The 15728-nt window shown below is 44.4% G+C and overlaps 1 protein-coding gene across 1 annotated transcript in view; it reads left to right on the top strand.

The window, feature by feature from the left end:
• Nucleotides 1-15728, top strand: part of LOC306982442 (plexin-A1-like) — a 240913-nt gene that overhangs the window by 180116 nt on the left and 45069 nt on the right. Inside the window, exons 10-11 of the mRNA XM_079582377.1 lie at nucleotides 10028-10228; nucleotides 14317-14427. Of these exons, the coding sequence (XP_079438503.1) occupies nucleotides 10028-10228; nucleotides 14317-14427 (312 nt within the window). The remainder of the gene's footprint in view (nucleotides 1-10027; nucleotides 10229-14316; nucleotides 14428-15728) is intronic.

Here is a 15728-nt window from a genome sequence, read left to right as displayed (position 1 = left end):
ATTAGATAATAAAAAAACCTTCTGAAAAAGTCTTCCAAATATTGTTCAGTCCAAGACTGGAAAATGTGAAGTCTTTAGGTCCGACTGACGTGGACATAGTGTCGCCACAATGACAGAAAAATGTGTTTTGAGAAAAAGGCCCTTGAAATTGCGTTCTCCCATATAAGTCTATGGGAGAACATTGAATCAGCGCAATATTTAAACATGTTATTGCGAAGATTAGGCATATTTTCTGTTTCCGGGTGAAAGCTTATATGTTCAGAGACCAATTTGGCCCAAAACCTGAAAATTGAAAAAATTGAGTTTTGCCTGTAGTGTCTCCCCTTAAAGGACAATTCATCATAAATTATAAAACCCAAATACTTAACTTGATACCAATCCAGTTTTCTGGCCAGACTTAGTGTAGATCGACTCAGACGAACTGATTTTCTCATTCAACAGTTTTGTTTTTCCTGCATTCAAAGCTGACTCACAGCTGATGACACTCTCATAACTCATTATTGCCAGGCCTCTTCTTCTCTTGCTCTAGAATCTTTTCTCCATTTTCCTCAGGTAGATTGTTTTTCTTCCATTTTTGACAGAATCTGGGTCTGTGTTTCTATGGCAACCCCAGTCTCCGTCAACACAAAGTCTATTTATTTTATTTCCATTCGTCTCTTTCCTCCCAAACGTGGGCAAACTCTCCACACACACACGCCGTCCAGGCTTTTAGCGTTTGAAGATTAAAAACAAACGATGAAGGAGTTTCTCAACCCAAGAAGGCCGTGCGTTTCTGGAACACTTGGGCGGAGACGAGTTTGTAATATTTCCTCAGCAAATCTCCAACACAGAGGTTTTCGTAACAACATCTGTTTGAATCTGGCAACACAGCGCATTACAACTGAGCGGAGGTATTCGGAGAGAGGACCGCTGTGAACAGAGACCAAGAACTCAGCCTTTTTCAAATCAAGTGTTTGTTCTCCCAGGGTTTCCGCCGTCATTAAAATGCATTGTGCCAAAATGAAGGCCTTAAATGTCATTTTAAAGCATCACGTTGGATTCAAACTGGCATTAAATGTAAACTTCTGGGCAAAGAATGACTTTAACTGGACTATCTGTCCTGCAGATGTTTGGAAGATAGTGCTTGCATGCTTATGACATTTTACAGAAGGGGGTCCCGAGTTGTTGGTTGAGTAATTATGGGGGTCACATCCTGAAATGTTTTGGAACCTCTTTTATAAGAGACAGTGCTTGACTGTAGTAAACTTGTCAGTCTCTCCCAATTGTCCGCCCTCTCTGTGCCCTGGCCAGGCAATGACACTCAATGATAGGGCTGCTCGATTATTGAAAAATTAATAATCACAATTATTATTGTCATAATTGAAATCACGATTATTTCTTTTTTTAATATCTTTATCTTATTTATTTATTAATCAAAAAACTATGCTGATATTTTCTGTTCAGTCATAAAAGTGCAAATGATTTCACATATAGTGTCGCCACAATGACAGAAAAATGTGTTTTGAGAAAAAGGCCCTTGAAATTGCGTTCTCCCATATAAGTCTATGGGGGAACATTGAATCAGCGCAATATTTAAACATGTTATTGTGAAGATTAGGCATATTTTCTGTTTCCGGGTGAAAGCTTGTATGTTCAGAGACAGATTTGGCCCAAAACCTGAAAACTGAAAAAATTGAGTTTTGCCTGTAGTGTCTCCCCTTAAATGTTTTGTATGTTCTTGTCTTGTTTTTCATGGGACTGCGGATGGAAATTAGCCTTGAGCTAAATCCGGCATGTTTACAGCAGTAGTTGTCTGTTCATCAACATGCAATGTCCCATTCAAACAAATTAATCAATGAAATGAAATGAAAAACATGTACTGCATCCGTATTTACCATTGAGAATGAATGGGAGAGAGTTGGTATTAACCAGATGTGGCGCAGAAGTAGATCACTCTCTGGTCTCACTCTCACCCCTGATATAGAACATACAGTAGAAGACGCTTGAATCGATATCGCCTTCATTAGACTTCAGTACTTAGTTTAAAACGTTTCAAACTCTGACATGTCCGTTCACACAGGACTAGAGTTTGCCCTGTGTAGAAATAGAAGGAACTTTTACTTTCCAAATGAACGGCACGGCTCAGGACGTCCCGAGGTCTCCAATCCCGTGTGAATCGGGCTTCGCTGCAGTTTGAAAATCCTCTCTCATTCTCCTCTGTGTTTAACTCCACTCCTCTCTCGTTGAGCGTTTGCCACAAAACATCTTTGTGGTTCCTTGGTTTGCTGCGGTCACCTCGCGCCCCCCTCCACGGCGCCCCCCACTGCTCACTTCTATAAATAGCCTCAGCAGTTTGTCTTACCTGTGAAGTGGATGGTGCAGACGGAGCCTCGTGCTGCATACATGAATGTCATTAGTGTCTAGTACGGACTTCACCAACGCAGTATCTTTATGAAGACGCTTCGTTTTGTGTTTCATAGAGTGTGCACGCTGTCGTCTGTGCGAGGAAATCTGCATCCAGAACTAAATCACTTCGCTTCTTTGTTGTGATGCGGGTATTGTATCGGAAACGATGTGTCGCAGTAGTTTTGATGCTCAAAGAAAGAAACAAAATGTGAGTTAAAGATAGTTTGGTTGTATCCAGATTTGGTGCTGAAACAAAAGAGCCTGACTTTTAAACTTTTGCACTTGTTTGAATCAATATTAGACTGATTTCTATTTGATTTACACATTTTGGAAACTCAACTTGCGCTTTCTTCAATTAATTCAATGTAAAATATTGCCATTTGACATAAATCGAATATCTTGAGCTCTGGAATATATTGTATCCAGTGCATAATTTGATCTCCTGTTGGGAGAACACATTCCCCCATCTTTCCGTTTTTCAGGGTAAAGGATCCATTAACACATTGAGTGCCAAAAAGTGAAAAACGTGTGCTTGCTGTTTTTTTTTTTTTTATTGCAAAGCTAGACCCTCTAATACACCTTATGTATGATTTTGGTAGCTCTGTGAGGAACAGAAGTGAAATAAATGACGATCAAAAACTTGGACATTGCATATATTTTTGTCCTGAGGGGGGGGGGGGGGGGGGGGTGTTGTGTAGCGAACAGCTGTATACCCAACACTTCTCTCTCGCTCTCTGGAGTGTGTTTGACAAAGCAGAGCAGCTTCCCATGGACAGATCGAAACAGTTGAGTTTTTAAATGGTCAATATTGATCCAAAATGTACGGCTGAGAAACATCCTGTAAAAGTCTTCAATTCGAGAACCAGGCTGTTAAAAATAGTAATCGATCTGTGGCAACAAAATGTGTCTCAAAATGTGTGTCTTGAGATGGAAATATTTATGTATTTGCCTCCTCCCATAACAATAGTGTCGGTCCATGGAGGACAGAGCAGTTCAATAGAAGGAGTGTTTCATAAAAGACGCATTCTCCCCGAAACTAGAAAAAGATCTGTGATTTTGATCCAAACTAGCCTCTGTTTAGCTTCAATTTCTCAGGAACCGAGGCAGAATTCCAGTGGTTTCACCTACGGAGAGCTTAGTCTCACCTTTCAAACGAGCCAGAGCATGTGTCCACAGCTGTAACATAGATACAGACGGTGTCTCATCATAGAAGGGGGCGTGGCCTCGCCAAGGGGGAAAATAGAATCTTTTGGGAAACACACTTTTTCACTCTTTTCATTTTCTGGTGGAATATGAACTCATTTATCACACACAAATAAAGTCAAGTGTAAATCGGGCCCATATGGATATTTTCTCACAGCAGATTGTTCTGTAGAAGTGAAAAAACGGTAGTTGTAGCTAGCACTAGCTAACGTTGGCATTAGCCCGATGCTAACATGTAGCATCATGTTAGCATTCTCCGTTTTTTTATGTATTTATGGGCTGTTGAACCACTTTGCTCCTCCCCATGTCTTTGTATCTTTATTTAGTAGAAAACTATATTCATAATTCAGCATTTGTTGCTGTAGTTTTTGAATAATTAGAGAAAGTTTAGATTTTTTCTAAATAGTTTTCCCCCTTAACTGTTTTCAAACATGACCATATATGGGCGATTCCAGAGATGCCTCCGTATCTATAGAAGACGCTGTGGTGCTACAAATATCATGAAAAATGGTCTGGATTGTCGGCACTCTACAGCTAAATCCTATAAACAGCGCAACACTCAATATGTGCAGGATCCATTTTGGAGAATCGGGCAAAGATTTGAGATGATATAAAGGCGTTTAATAAGAGCGTCCCTTGAACTGTTTTGGCCTGTTCCCCGAATCCATCACATCGATCCACAAGTGTTTTGAATCGCAACAAAAGTGCATCGTCCCAGGCCTGATAACTTACCATCACTCACAGGGTCCAGGCTTTTTCAATCCCAGTCCAGGCGTAGCGACGACTCCTCTAAAATGATCAGTTGCAGTTCCTACACGTGATGTCATGGGTTTTACTTGTGCCATGTGTGATGTGTTCGTCACGAGTTTCCTGATGGATTTCGATGTTCAGATGAGCAGTCTCCATGGTGTTGCTGACCGTTGCACCCCTGGGTTACTCACTCATCCGGGATCAGAGACACCGGTCCTATCCGAGGTCCCAGGCCTGGACCAGGACTTTAACCAAGGCCCCTCTCCGTATGTCGCTCTATTATTTAGCGTGTTATTTTTTCCCCGGCGCCCCATCACAAGCACGGCTCATGAAATATGGATGGGCTTTGTGTGACGGAGGGACGGAGGGATGGAGGGGAGGGGGATCAGAACAAAAACATCACATTACTGTTATGACACAATTGGCAAACGTACCATTCAGAGACAAAAGCAACATGGCGGCACAAGGATTTAGATGAGGGAGAATTGAAAGCATATATACACACACTTTTGTCAAGTCTAACCAAGTGCTGACCCGTTTTGGCCGTCTTTGTCGAGCTGGTTTGTTAGCAACAGCTGTTTCAGGTCTGGGAGTCCTAGTATGAGGCGATCAATCTCTTTTTTGGAAACATTTAGGAAGCTGCTTTGTCTTAGGAGGAGTTCAAATGCTACACAGGGGCAGAGACTTGAAATGAATTTAAAAAACTTGACTTACTTAACAATCCATGCACATATTTTCCGGACTATAAGTCGCTCTGGAGCATAAGTCGCAGCAGCCGCCCCGGTGCACCGTTGACAAGCCTCTCCCGGCAGCACGCTCTTCACATAGATTGCTGTTATCTCCTGCATATTCCACTGCAGCTTGTAATCTGCAGAATATGACTTACTTTTTGGGTGCGTTCAGAGTAGCAAATACTGGTGCGTAAGCCTATAGCGCCCTCTAGCAGCTGTCAGTTTGCAAAGAACATGTGAGAGTCAACATATTTATCATCACACATAAATAAAGTTAAGCCAGAATCATGCCCATGTGTGTCCTACCGTTTTTTACCGATAGTGGTCTATGGGCAATGTTGCCGTGGCCAGAAACAACAACCCTTTGCCCTTTGCCCCCAGCCTCAGTTTTCTCACTGACTCCAGCAGGTTTTCCTCCAAAATGTCCCTGTATTTGGCTCCATCCATCTTCCCAACTATTCTTACAATCTCCCCAGAGGTAGGAAAAGCAGCCCCACAGCATGATGCTCCCCCCCTCCCATATTTGACACTCAGGATGATGAGCAGTGTCAGGTTTGCTCCATACATAACGTTTTGCATTTGGGCCAAAAAGTCACATTTTTCTCTCATCTGACCAAAGCTCCTTCTCCCACATGGAGCTGTGTCCTCCATATGACTTCTAGCAAACTTCAAAACGGGATTTCTTATGGCCTCCTTTCAATAATGGCTTTCTTCTTCCACTCGTCCATGAAGGCCAGATTTGTGTAGATACGACTTATAGTTGTCCCATATACAGATTCCCCCAGATTTTGCAAAGTCATCAAAATGAGTTCTAATAAACCTATTTGTACATTTCTTTTCAGTGAGACTTCAATCAATCAATCAAACTTTATTTATAAAGCGCCGAAAGGTATCACAAAGGGCTTTACAGATTACAACATTTAAAACAATACGCCTGAGACAACCTCCCATATAAATATTTTATATATTAGGATTAAATGAATAGAGTAGTCAGTTAAAGGCTGAGCTAAAAAGGTGGGTCTTGAGCCTGCTCTTAAAAACATGAACGTTCTCTGCAGCCCTGAGCTCCTCCTCAGCCCTGAGCTCCTCCTCAGGTCTGAGCTCCTCCTCAGGTCTGAGCTCCTCCTCAGGTGGTTCCAGAGGCGAGGGCCGTAATATTGAGTCTTTTTTTGACTTAAGGAATAACAAGGAGACCGCTGCCGGAGGAGCGAAGGGGCCGTGAAGGTTCATAAGGTAAAAGCAGTTCTGAAAGATAAGAAGGACCAAGACCATTAAGACATTTAAAAACCATTAAAAGAACTTTAAAATCGATCCTGAAACACACGGGAGCCAATGCAGCGATTCTAAAACCGGTGTAATGTGGTCCCGCCTCCTGGTCTTCGTCAGGACTCGAGCTGCTGAATTTTGTAAAAGTTGTAAACCTGAGATACTCTTTTTGGGAAGACCAGAAAGCAGGGCATTACAGTAGTCGATACGACTGGTGATAAAAGCATGCATGAGCGTCTCCGTGTTGGCCCAAGAGAGAATGGGGCGGACTCTGGCTATGTTCTTATTCCCTCAACAGTGATGGGGTCTTCGCTTATATTCAAGTCATTTAGCTGTAAACTTTTATATTTCATAAGAGTTCTTCAGAAATTTCTTAAGCCAATTGATTTTAATCATTTGGTTAAAAGTAGTCAAAGATAAAACATCTTCTTCTTCAGCTAATTGGTTGGAGAGAGCAGATTTTTTAATTTAATCAGATTTGTTCCTCCAGAGAAAATTGAGCAAAATCTTATCGAGGTTGGAACAAAGAGGAGCTTATACCATTCCACCCATGCTAACGTATGCGGACCGTTAGCATTAGGCTAGTCCAGGAGACAGACTGAACCATCCAGATGTTTTCAGCTGTTCTCAACCCATCACCCACATGTAGGTCAAACTTTTCCTCAGTCCTCCTACTTCTACTGCAGTACTGTGTCTCCTTAAACCTCCTTCAAATGCTAAACGCTCCAGCCCCTTACGGATCACACCAGCCCCCTCTTCTATTATTGATGGATGTTTCATTTTTCATATTTGCTGCCGAGGGAGGGGGCTTGTTAGCGCGGGGGGTGGGTTTGTGTGTGTACATGTGTGTGTGTGTGTGTGTGTGTACATGTGTGTGCGTGTGCGAGACATCACAGCGAATAGAGAATGAAAGCGATATGTTTGACCCAGAAATCAGCGCCCAGTGGCCGTCAATCACAAAATAGGTCAAAGCTCGCAATCCCCGAGAAAGAGAAGCCCCAAAAAAGTCAGACTAAATACAAATATGCACTGTGTGGAATCAGTGATCGTGTAAGGCCCACTTTAGGCCTGCTTTAGTTTGGGTGTAGTGTGGATGTCGTCCCTCGTTTGGACCTGGGTTAGTTTGGACCCAGATAAGTGCCGCCTGAACGATGCCATTGGAAAGATTTTTGTAATCAAAAATAAAATACTGTCAAAAGAAGTTGCTTCCCTGGGCCCAGGATCAGCTCTCTGCCCAATATAAGGTGATCCTGTCTGTGTTTTCTACGGGAAAGCCAATCCAGCCATGCCAAGAATAAATAGGTCCATTTAAGTGTTACTGATAAATAAATGTATTTTTATGTATGTAATAAATGTCTGTATCATCCATGCAGATGAAGTTGACATTATGGCGGGCAGGTGGTCATCTGGCCCCGGCGATTATTACCAATATTTCAAGTAAAAATTGTGCACTGTGTCAATATCTCTATTTTTATCAGTGCATATGTTTCAATTACAATATTTTATATTTGATGATCAAATTGTTGTCAGTGCCAGCGTTCAGGTGGCACTATTCTGGCTGCAGAGTAACATGTGTTCCTTTGTTCCTTTGTGTCCAAGTATCACACCATATTTGAATAATCCACAGATGAAACGTCCACAGGAAAAACCTCCAGACATTCACCAACAAGGAATACAGTCAAATGTAGAGATATCCTTTTTCAAATTTAACAGTAGATTACTGACATAAATATCAGACATAGTTGTTTTCATATATAAATATAGATTTATATATGTTCCAGCTGAATAAAGTCTTCAAAACGGCTAATGCTACTACAGTTAGCTAATAAGATGCTAATGCTATCTGAGCGTTTCTACACATTTGAAATAATAAAAAACATGCTGTAGAACATTATACTTAAAGCAGTACTAACAGGCCATAAGCGCTATAGCAGGTGTCGTAGCATGTTGCGTTTTTTTTACTCATTAATTGTCCGTGAGAGTAAATACGCTGACAGAAAAGGCCAAGGGACAGAGGGATGTTCATTTCTTTTCTTTTTTTTTTCATTTATTTATTCATTTGAGCAGAAAAAGTATGTCAACATTTTACAGAAAGAAAAAAATACAAAACAAGACTTTGTGCTCAAAAGGAGTAGGAAGAAGAACTTATAGTGAACCTGCCCCTTATCTCTCATTCAAGTAATCATCACATAAACTTTCCACTAGACTCATGCAAGAAACCGATGCATGAGTCTGGGCTTACATGTTGATATTAATCGTTTATGATCGTACAAAATGTCAAAGAATTTCATCATTTACAGTTACCAAAAAATAAAAATAACGGATTTATCATTTACAGTCGTAAATAAATAAATACACCATATGGTACATAAGAGTTATGCCAAGGCACATCTCTCTTTTGTTCTGATCACACAAAAATATATATAATATCGCTCAGCCCTGCTATACTAACTATACCCAATGTACAAGCTCCGTGTAACCATGTAGAAATAGAAACTATCTGTCCATAGTCACTCACTTAAGATTGACAGGGAAAGGGAGAGAAAAAAGATATGTATACATCACATTGGTATGTAATCCATGAACATATTGAAAACATGTGTTTTGTCCATTGTCATGTAAACTTGAACTAACAAGCTGACCTCACTTTGAGTTCACACAAAATGATTTCCAAACGCACAAAAACTTACTGTTGTCAATGCTGTACGTCCAATTACACAATGGAACTGTTATTTTTCACTCAAACTTGGCTGTAAACACGGTTTAAGTGGCGCTAGCCCGTTAGCCTGTTAGCTTCTTCTTCGTAGTTCCATTAGTGTGTATTGGTGGCTCCAACCCAGTGGCAGTCAAGTTGCAATTGTGGTTTTCTGGCCAGAGACACCGGGGGGGGGGATTAAAACCCCCCAATCATCCCATTAACACTATTACCCCCAGAGGGACTACGGAAAGGATTTATTAAGGTAAAGTTACTTAGTACTGCTTTATGGCTGTTCTCTTCACTGGTGCAGTGAAGAGTTAGCTGCACTTCTCGTGCTTCTTCTTGCATCTGAACTCTGAGCGCTCAGGTCATCTCATTTACATGTTGGAATGACCCCTGTGAGCGGCCTTTCAAGGCAGGCAGGTGTCGCCTGGATAGATAGATCCAGGTCTACATTTATGGGTAGATTAGTTCAGGGGGATTTTGGAATAAAATCCCTGATACTTTTCAATCATCTAACCATCAAAAGCTAACCTTCATTTTGCGCCTTAACCCTTTTTTTGTCACGTTTTTGCCGCGTTTTAATACATTTTGTGTTTTCATCTCTTTGTTTTTATTGTTTGTTTGTTTGTATTATATTTTATTGTTTTTTTGCCATGTTTTTGTTCCTTTTTCATCACTCTTTAGTCGTGTTTTTGTTGATTTTGTTTCTTGTGCTATTGTTGCTTTTCTGGCATGTTTATGTTGCTCTTTTGCCGTCGAGTTTTCATCCTCATTTTTGTCGCTGTTTTGATATATACTTGATATAGATGTACTTTTTTAGAGTCAGGTAAATCCAAACTGGAGAAAGATGTGCTGTGTTCAGGTAGGGGTCAAGAGTTTAACCAGGAAAGTCCCAGTGTGTTTCCGATGGGTCACGGAAGCACCAGCGATCACGTTACTGCAGATTCAGAACTCTCACCCCTCTCCTGTGTTTGTCCCCCTCTCTTCCCAGGACTGTCCTCAGATCCTGCCCTCCACGCAGATCTACATCCCCGTGGGGGTCACCAAGCCCATCACCCTGTCGGCCAAGAACCTGCCCCAGCCCCAGTCCGGCCAGAGGAACTACGAGTGCGTGTTCAGCATCCAGGGGGAGACCCACAGTGTGCCGGCGCTGCGCTTCAACAGCTCCTCCATACAGTGCCAAAAGACCGCCGTGAGTACTCGTACTAATACTAATACTTCTACTGCAGATGTGCAATGGAGTCAGCAGGGGTTCATTCACGCCGAGATCAGCCTGAGCCGTCCACTTGATCTTTCACTCGGAAGTGATGAGAGGAAGGAACAAACTATTTGCTTCTTTTTTTTCAGAGCAAACAATTTCTGCGCAATGGTCAATGAGATTTGAGCTAGTTTGCTCCCTTAAAGCAGTACTAAGTAACTCATGCCCCTAGAGGCCATAAGCGCCACTGTAGGTGTCGTAGCATTTTATTTTCTCACTAGCTGATAGAATAGAATAATAGAAAATAGAAAATAAAATTAAAATATGTTTTAATAGAAAACAAATGGTACAGCAGCAAAGTAAAAAAAAATAAAAAAAACTACGCAGTGCAGGCCATGCGCTCGTCAAGTGGTAGTTTCATTTTCGCTTTTACTCACACGGAGGATAAATCAGTCGGAGCAGCGCGTTTGATTAGAGGCTCGTGTTTGAGCAGGTTTTGGGCAATGTTTTGCGTGTATTTTTTTTCGGAGACAAAGCTTTGGAGACAGAATGCGGCCAGGATTGGATCTTGCACATTTGTCTGCGCCTCTGACATTACGCAGCACTAGATCTATAATGAACCACAGCCTCACACACACATACACTCTCACACACACACACACACACACACTGGATCTATAATGAACCTCAGCCTCGGTCACTGCAGGAGAGACTTAAACAAAGACACGCAGATGTCATGTGTGTTTTGGAGGATGTAACTGTACCTGTGCAGAGCGTCTACAGCTGCAGTTTAGGGTGAGTGACGATGACACACATCGCCCTGTTTGGATGCGCGCCCACACACATACAGGCACGGACGCACACACACACACCCAAACGCGCGCACACACACATCGCCCTGTTTGGATGCGCGCACACGCACGGCAGTCAGATCTCGTGCTCTCGCGTTGTTGTGACGGCGGGTTGTCCTCGGACAGCAGCACCGCGGTCCATATGGACCCGTGGTCAATGCCCGCGGGCGGTGGGACGGTCAGGTGGGGGCCGGCAGCGGATGTAATAATAATAATAATAATAATAATGCATTAGTCTTATATAGCGCTTTTCCAGACGCGCAAAGTCAGTGTACAATGTGATGCATCATTCATTCACCCCATACTCGGTGATGATAAGCGAGGCACATCAGCCCCCAGCACCAACCACGCACACACTCAGTACTGTCGCCAGGCTTCCTGGTGTTCCCAAACGGTCTCCCATCCCAGTCCTAACCAGGCCCGTCCCTGCTTAGCTTCAAAGTCGGTATGGGAAATAAACGTGGCGGCGCCAAGGCGGCGGCCATTGAGATTGCGTTTTCTATTATAGATTAATTGTCCATGAGAGTAAATACCAGAGGTGGGAGTCAGACTCGAGTCGTAATTTTTGGGACTTGAGACTTGACCAAAGCTCCAAAAAGACTTGACTTGACTTGGGACTTGCTGTTTGTGACTCGAGACTTAACTTGGACTTGAGGTCAATGACTCTCAATGACTTGCTGTGAATTTATAGTTATTATTTATTTGAGTGAAACTGTCGAAAGATCAGGATTCATTTCGTAAAAGCGGCGCATCTATGTTTAACATTTGGTGATTAGTCACATGCGTGTTCGGTTTCCAGACGGAGCATCAAATCAATACAGCGCGAAAAGGCAGGAGGAAATGTTTCTTTGGATGCATTAAAAGTTTTCTAAAGACAGTGAAGAGGAGGAGATTTATGGACAGGAAAACGTTTGAAACAATGGACTGGACCTACAGTTCGTGGACTCCCCTGTCGTTCTCATGTTCCAGACCTCCAGTCGTTTGCCCCGGGCTCGGTCTGTGAGATCCGGCTGCATCATTGTGTGTGTGACACTGGAGACATGAGCGGACAGGAACACGCTTCAAAACCACCGTGTCCAGTTACCGAGCGTAACCACGGATCCCTGAGGGGCGGGAGGGTGGAGCCCTGTTTTCTATCTCCCTAAAACATGTACAATGAGGCCGGTTTAAATGAAGACGTCCAAACACCTCTGAGTGGGTTTGTGTTTGGGCCCGAAGAGACGCCGTGATGAAAAAGATGGCCTACGAGCTCCTGTTGTCGGACTTGTACCAAACCTCTTGTCCCCCCTGGAGGCGAAGTTATTGCACTTGTATGAAGTCCTAATAAGATTCCGTATCAGAGCGAGAGAGGGGGGGCGCTATGGGCCTTAGGGGGTAGAGACCTTTATCTCCCTCTCCACTCCTCTACGTCTGCCCCGCTTAATACTGTGAACCTATCTCCGGAACCAAATCAAACACCGATACTAGGAACACGGAGAGGTGCATCTGAGAAGAGCGGGAGGGGGGAGGGTGTAAGGGAGAGGGAGGGAGGGAGGGAGAGATTGGGCGAGGCAGGGGAAGGGAAACTGAGAGAGAGAGGATAGGGAGTGTGAGAGGTAAAGAGAGAGAGAGGAGAGGAAAAGAAAGGAGAGAGAGAGGTAAAGAGAGGAGAGGGAGAGGAAAAGAAAGGAGAGAGAGACGTAAAGAGAGGAGAGGGAGAGAGAGAGGAGAGAGAGGGGGGGAGGGAGGGAGAGAGGATAGGGAGAGAGAGAGAGGTAAAGAGAGGAGAGAGAGAGGATAGGGAGAGAGAGGTAAAGAGAGGAGAGAGAGGTAAAGAGAGGAGAGGGAGAGAGAGAGGATAGGGAGAGCGAGAGAGAGAGAGGAAAAGAGAGGAGAGGAAGAGAGAGGATAGGGAGAGAGAGCTAAAGAGAGAGAGAGAGAGATAGGGAGAGAGAGAGGGAGGGAGGGAGAGAGAGGATAGGGAGAGAGAGAGGTAAAGAGAGGAGAGAGAGAGATAGGGAGAGAGAGAGTGAGGGAGAGAGGATAGGGAGAGAGAGAGGTAAAGAGAGGAGAGAGAGGTAAAGAGAGGAGAGGAGAGAGAGAGGATAGGGAGAGCGAGAGAGAGAGAGGAAAAGAGAGGAGAGGAAGAGAGAGGATAGGGAGAGAGAGAGGTAAAGAGAGAGAGAGGGAGGAGAGAGGAAAAGAGAGGAGAGGAAAAGAGGAGAGGGAGAGAGAGCTAAAGAGAGGAGAGAGAGAGATAGGAGAGAGAGAGGGAGGGAGGGAGGGAGAGAGAGGATAGAGAGAGAGAGAGGTAAAGAGAGGAGAGAGAGAGATAGGGAGAGAGAGAGGGAGGAGAGAGGATAGGGAGAGAGAGAGGGAGGGAGGGAGAGAGGTAAAGAGAGGAGAGAGAGAGATAGGATGAGAGAGAGGGAGAGAGAGAGATAGGGAGAGAGAGAGGGAGGGAGAGAGAGGATAGGGAGGGAGGGAGGGAGAGAGAGAGGTAAAGAGAGGAGAGAGAGAGAGGGAAGGGGAGAGAAATACAGAGGGAGAGTGGGCAAGGGATAGAAAAGAAGAGAGAGTGAGAGAGGGGGGGTGGAGGGAGACAAGGTGAAGGGAGGAGAGAAAGACAGGAAGAGAGAGAGATAGAAAGGTAGGAATGGGGTAGAAAGGGAGGAAGCAAGACATAGAGAGGGAGGAAGGGAGAGAGAGAGAGAGAAGTGGTAGAGAGAGATAGAGAGTGCAGTTCTGATGAGGACTGTTTTGTGAGCGGGAGGAGCAGGAGGAGCAGGAGGCAGGAGAAGCGGGGCTAACGTGCACAGAACAGATAAGGCGGTTCCAGAGGACACGGAGCTGATGAATGGGGCTTAATGGTGGACAGTGACAGTAATGGTCGGCAAAGCCTGTAGGACAGAATGTACTGCATCGGAAATCTCCGCCATCTCTGGAGTACTGCGTCGGGCGGGGAGCAGCTTAGGAGTGAAAGTATCCAAAGTAATGAGGCATAAACAAATGACTGTTTCACCTTTTTGGTACTCGGGGTCATCCGCAATTTCAGACTTTTTAAAAAAAATTTTACATTTGTTGAATTATGGGCCTGTTTCTGCTTCACTTCGACCACATGTAAATCAAATGGTCACAAGTATGTAGTTTGCAGCTTGAAAAGGGAGGGCACTGATACTGCAGATTGGCCACAGATTGTGTTTGATTGTGGATAATATCTGACGACAGTGCTTTTGTGTGTTTTTTCCCCAGTACACGTACGAGGGCAATGGCATCAGCGACCTCCCCGTGGACCTGTCTGTGGCCTGGAACGGAAACTTCGTCATCGACAATCCCCACAACATTCAAGGTATGTTGGATATGGTGCTCTAGAGATGCACCGCTCCTTCACTTTTTTTGCTTCCGGTCAGTGATGTTGACCGGAAGCAACGATGTTGAACGCGTTCATTGAACGAAAGTTCATGAACGAAAGTTTATGAACGCGTTCATATTGTGGGCGAACGTGAACTGAGCACACAGTGTTACTGCCTGATGAACGAAACCATGAACGCGTTCATTCTGGTGTCTGTGAACGACATTCCTGTTCTATTTACGTTCGTTCATTATGGTGCCAGATTTCGTATATCAGTGAATATAAAACCCCCGCCGCCATCAGAGTTTACCAGCGGTTAAAACCCGCACACGTTTCCCACGCTCACAAACACCACGGCCTGTCTTTGCGGATTTGGGGTCAGTTTTGGAAGCCGTAGAGACGACAGACGCGCATCAGCTGTTTGTCAGAATCGTGTCGTGTGTCGCTGTTACGATTCTCAGTCGTTAAGTGTGAACCCCCAGACGCTCGAAAATTGCACTGAATCAGTCGTGTAGTGTGGACCCCACATCTATTATAGAAAACGCAATCTCAATGGCCGCCGCCTGGGCGCCGCCATGTTTATTTCCCATACCGACTTTGAAGCTAAGCAGGGAAGTGCCTGGTTAGAACTGGGATGGGAGACCGTTCCTCGGAAGCTAAGCAGGGAAGGGCCTGGTTAGAACTGGGATGGGAGACCGTTCCTTGGAAGCTAAGCAGGAAGGGCCTGGTTAGGACTGGGATGGGAGACCGTTTGGGAACACCAGGAAGCCTGGCGACAGTAGTGAGTGTGTGCGTGGTTGGTGTTGGGGGCTGATGTGCGCAGACTGGTTGCCTGTCCATGAATAATGCACCAAATTGTTAGGCGACTTTGAGCGTCTGGAAAAACGCTATAATGCATTATTACTCTTATTATTATTATTACATCCGCGGCCGGCCCCCACGTGACGGTCCCACCGGCCGCGGCATTGGCCACGGGTCCATATGGACCGCGGTGCTGCTGTCCGAGGGACAACCCGCCGTCACAACAACGCGAGTGCACGAGATCTGACTGCCCGTGCGTGTGCGCGCATCCCAAACAGGGCGATGTGTGTGTGCGCGTGTGTGTGTGTGTGTTCGTGCGTGTTTGTATGTATGTGTGCGTGCGCATCCAAACAGGGCGATGTGTGCGTATGTAGTTTTTTTTTCTTTTTTTTTTACTTTGCTGCTGTACCTTTGTTTTCTATTTGCTTTCACGTATTGTGAGCCCAGAGGTACATTTTATTCTAAAGCAGCTTTGAACGCATTGCCAATTTTATTGTAAGGTTATAAATAC

The sequence above is a fragment of the Gobius niger genome (assembly GCF_951799975.1).
Source record: "Gobius niger genome assembly, chromosome: 24".
Lineage (NCBI taxonomy): Eukaryota > Metazoa > Chordata > Actinopteri > Gobiiformes > Gobiidae > Gobius > Gobius niger.
Note: the sequence above shows the minus strand (reverse complement) of the source record. Positions and strands in the feature narration are given on the sequence as shown.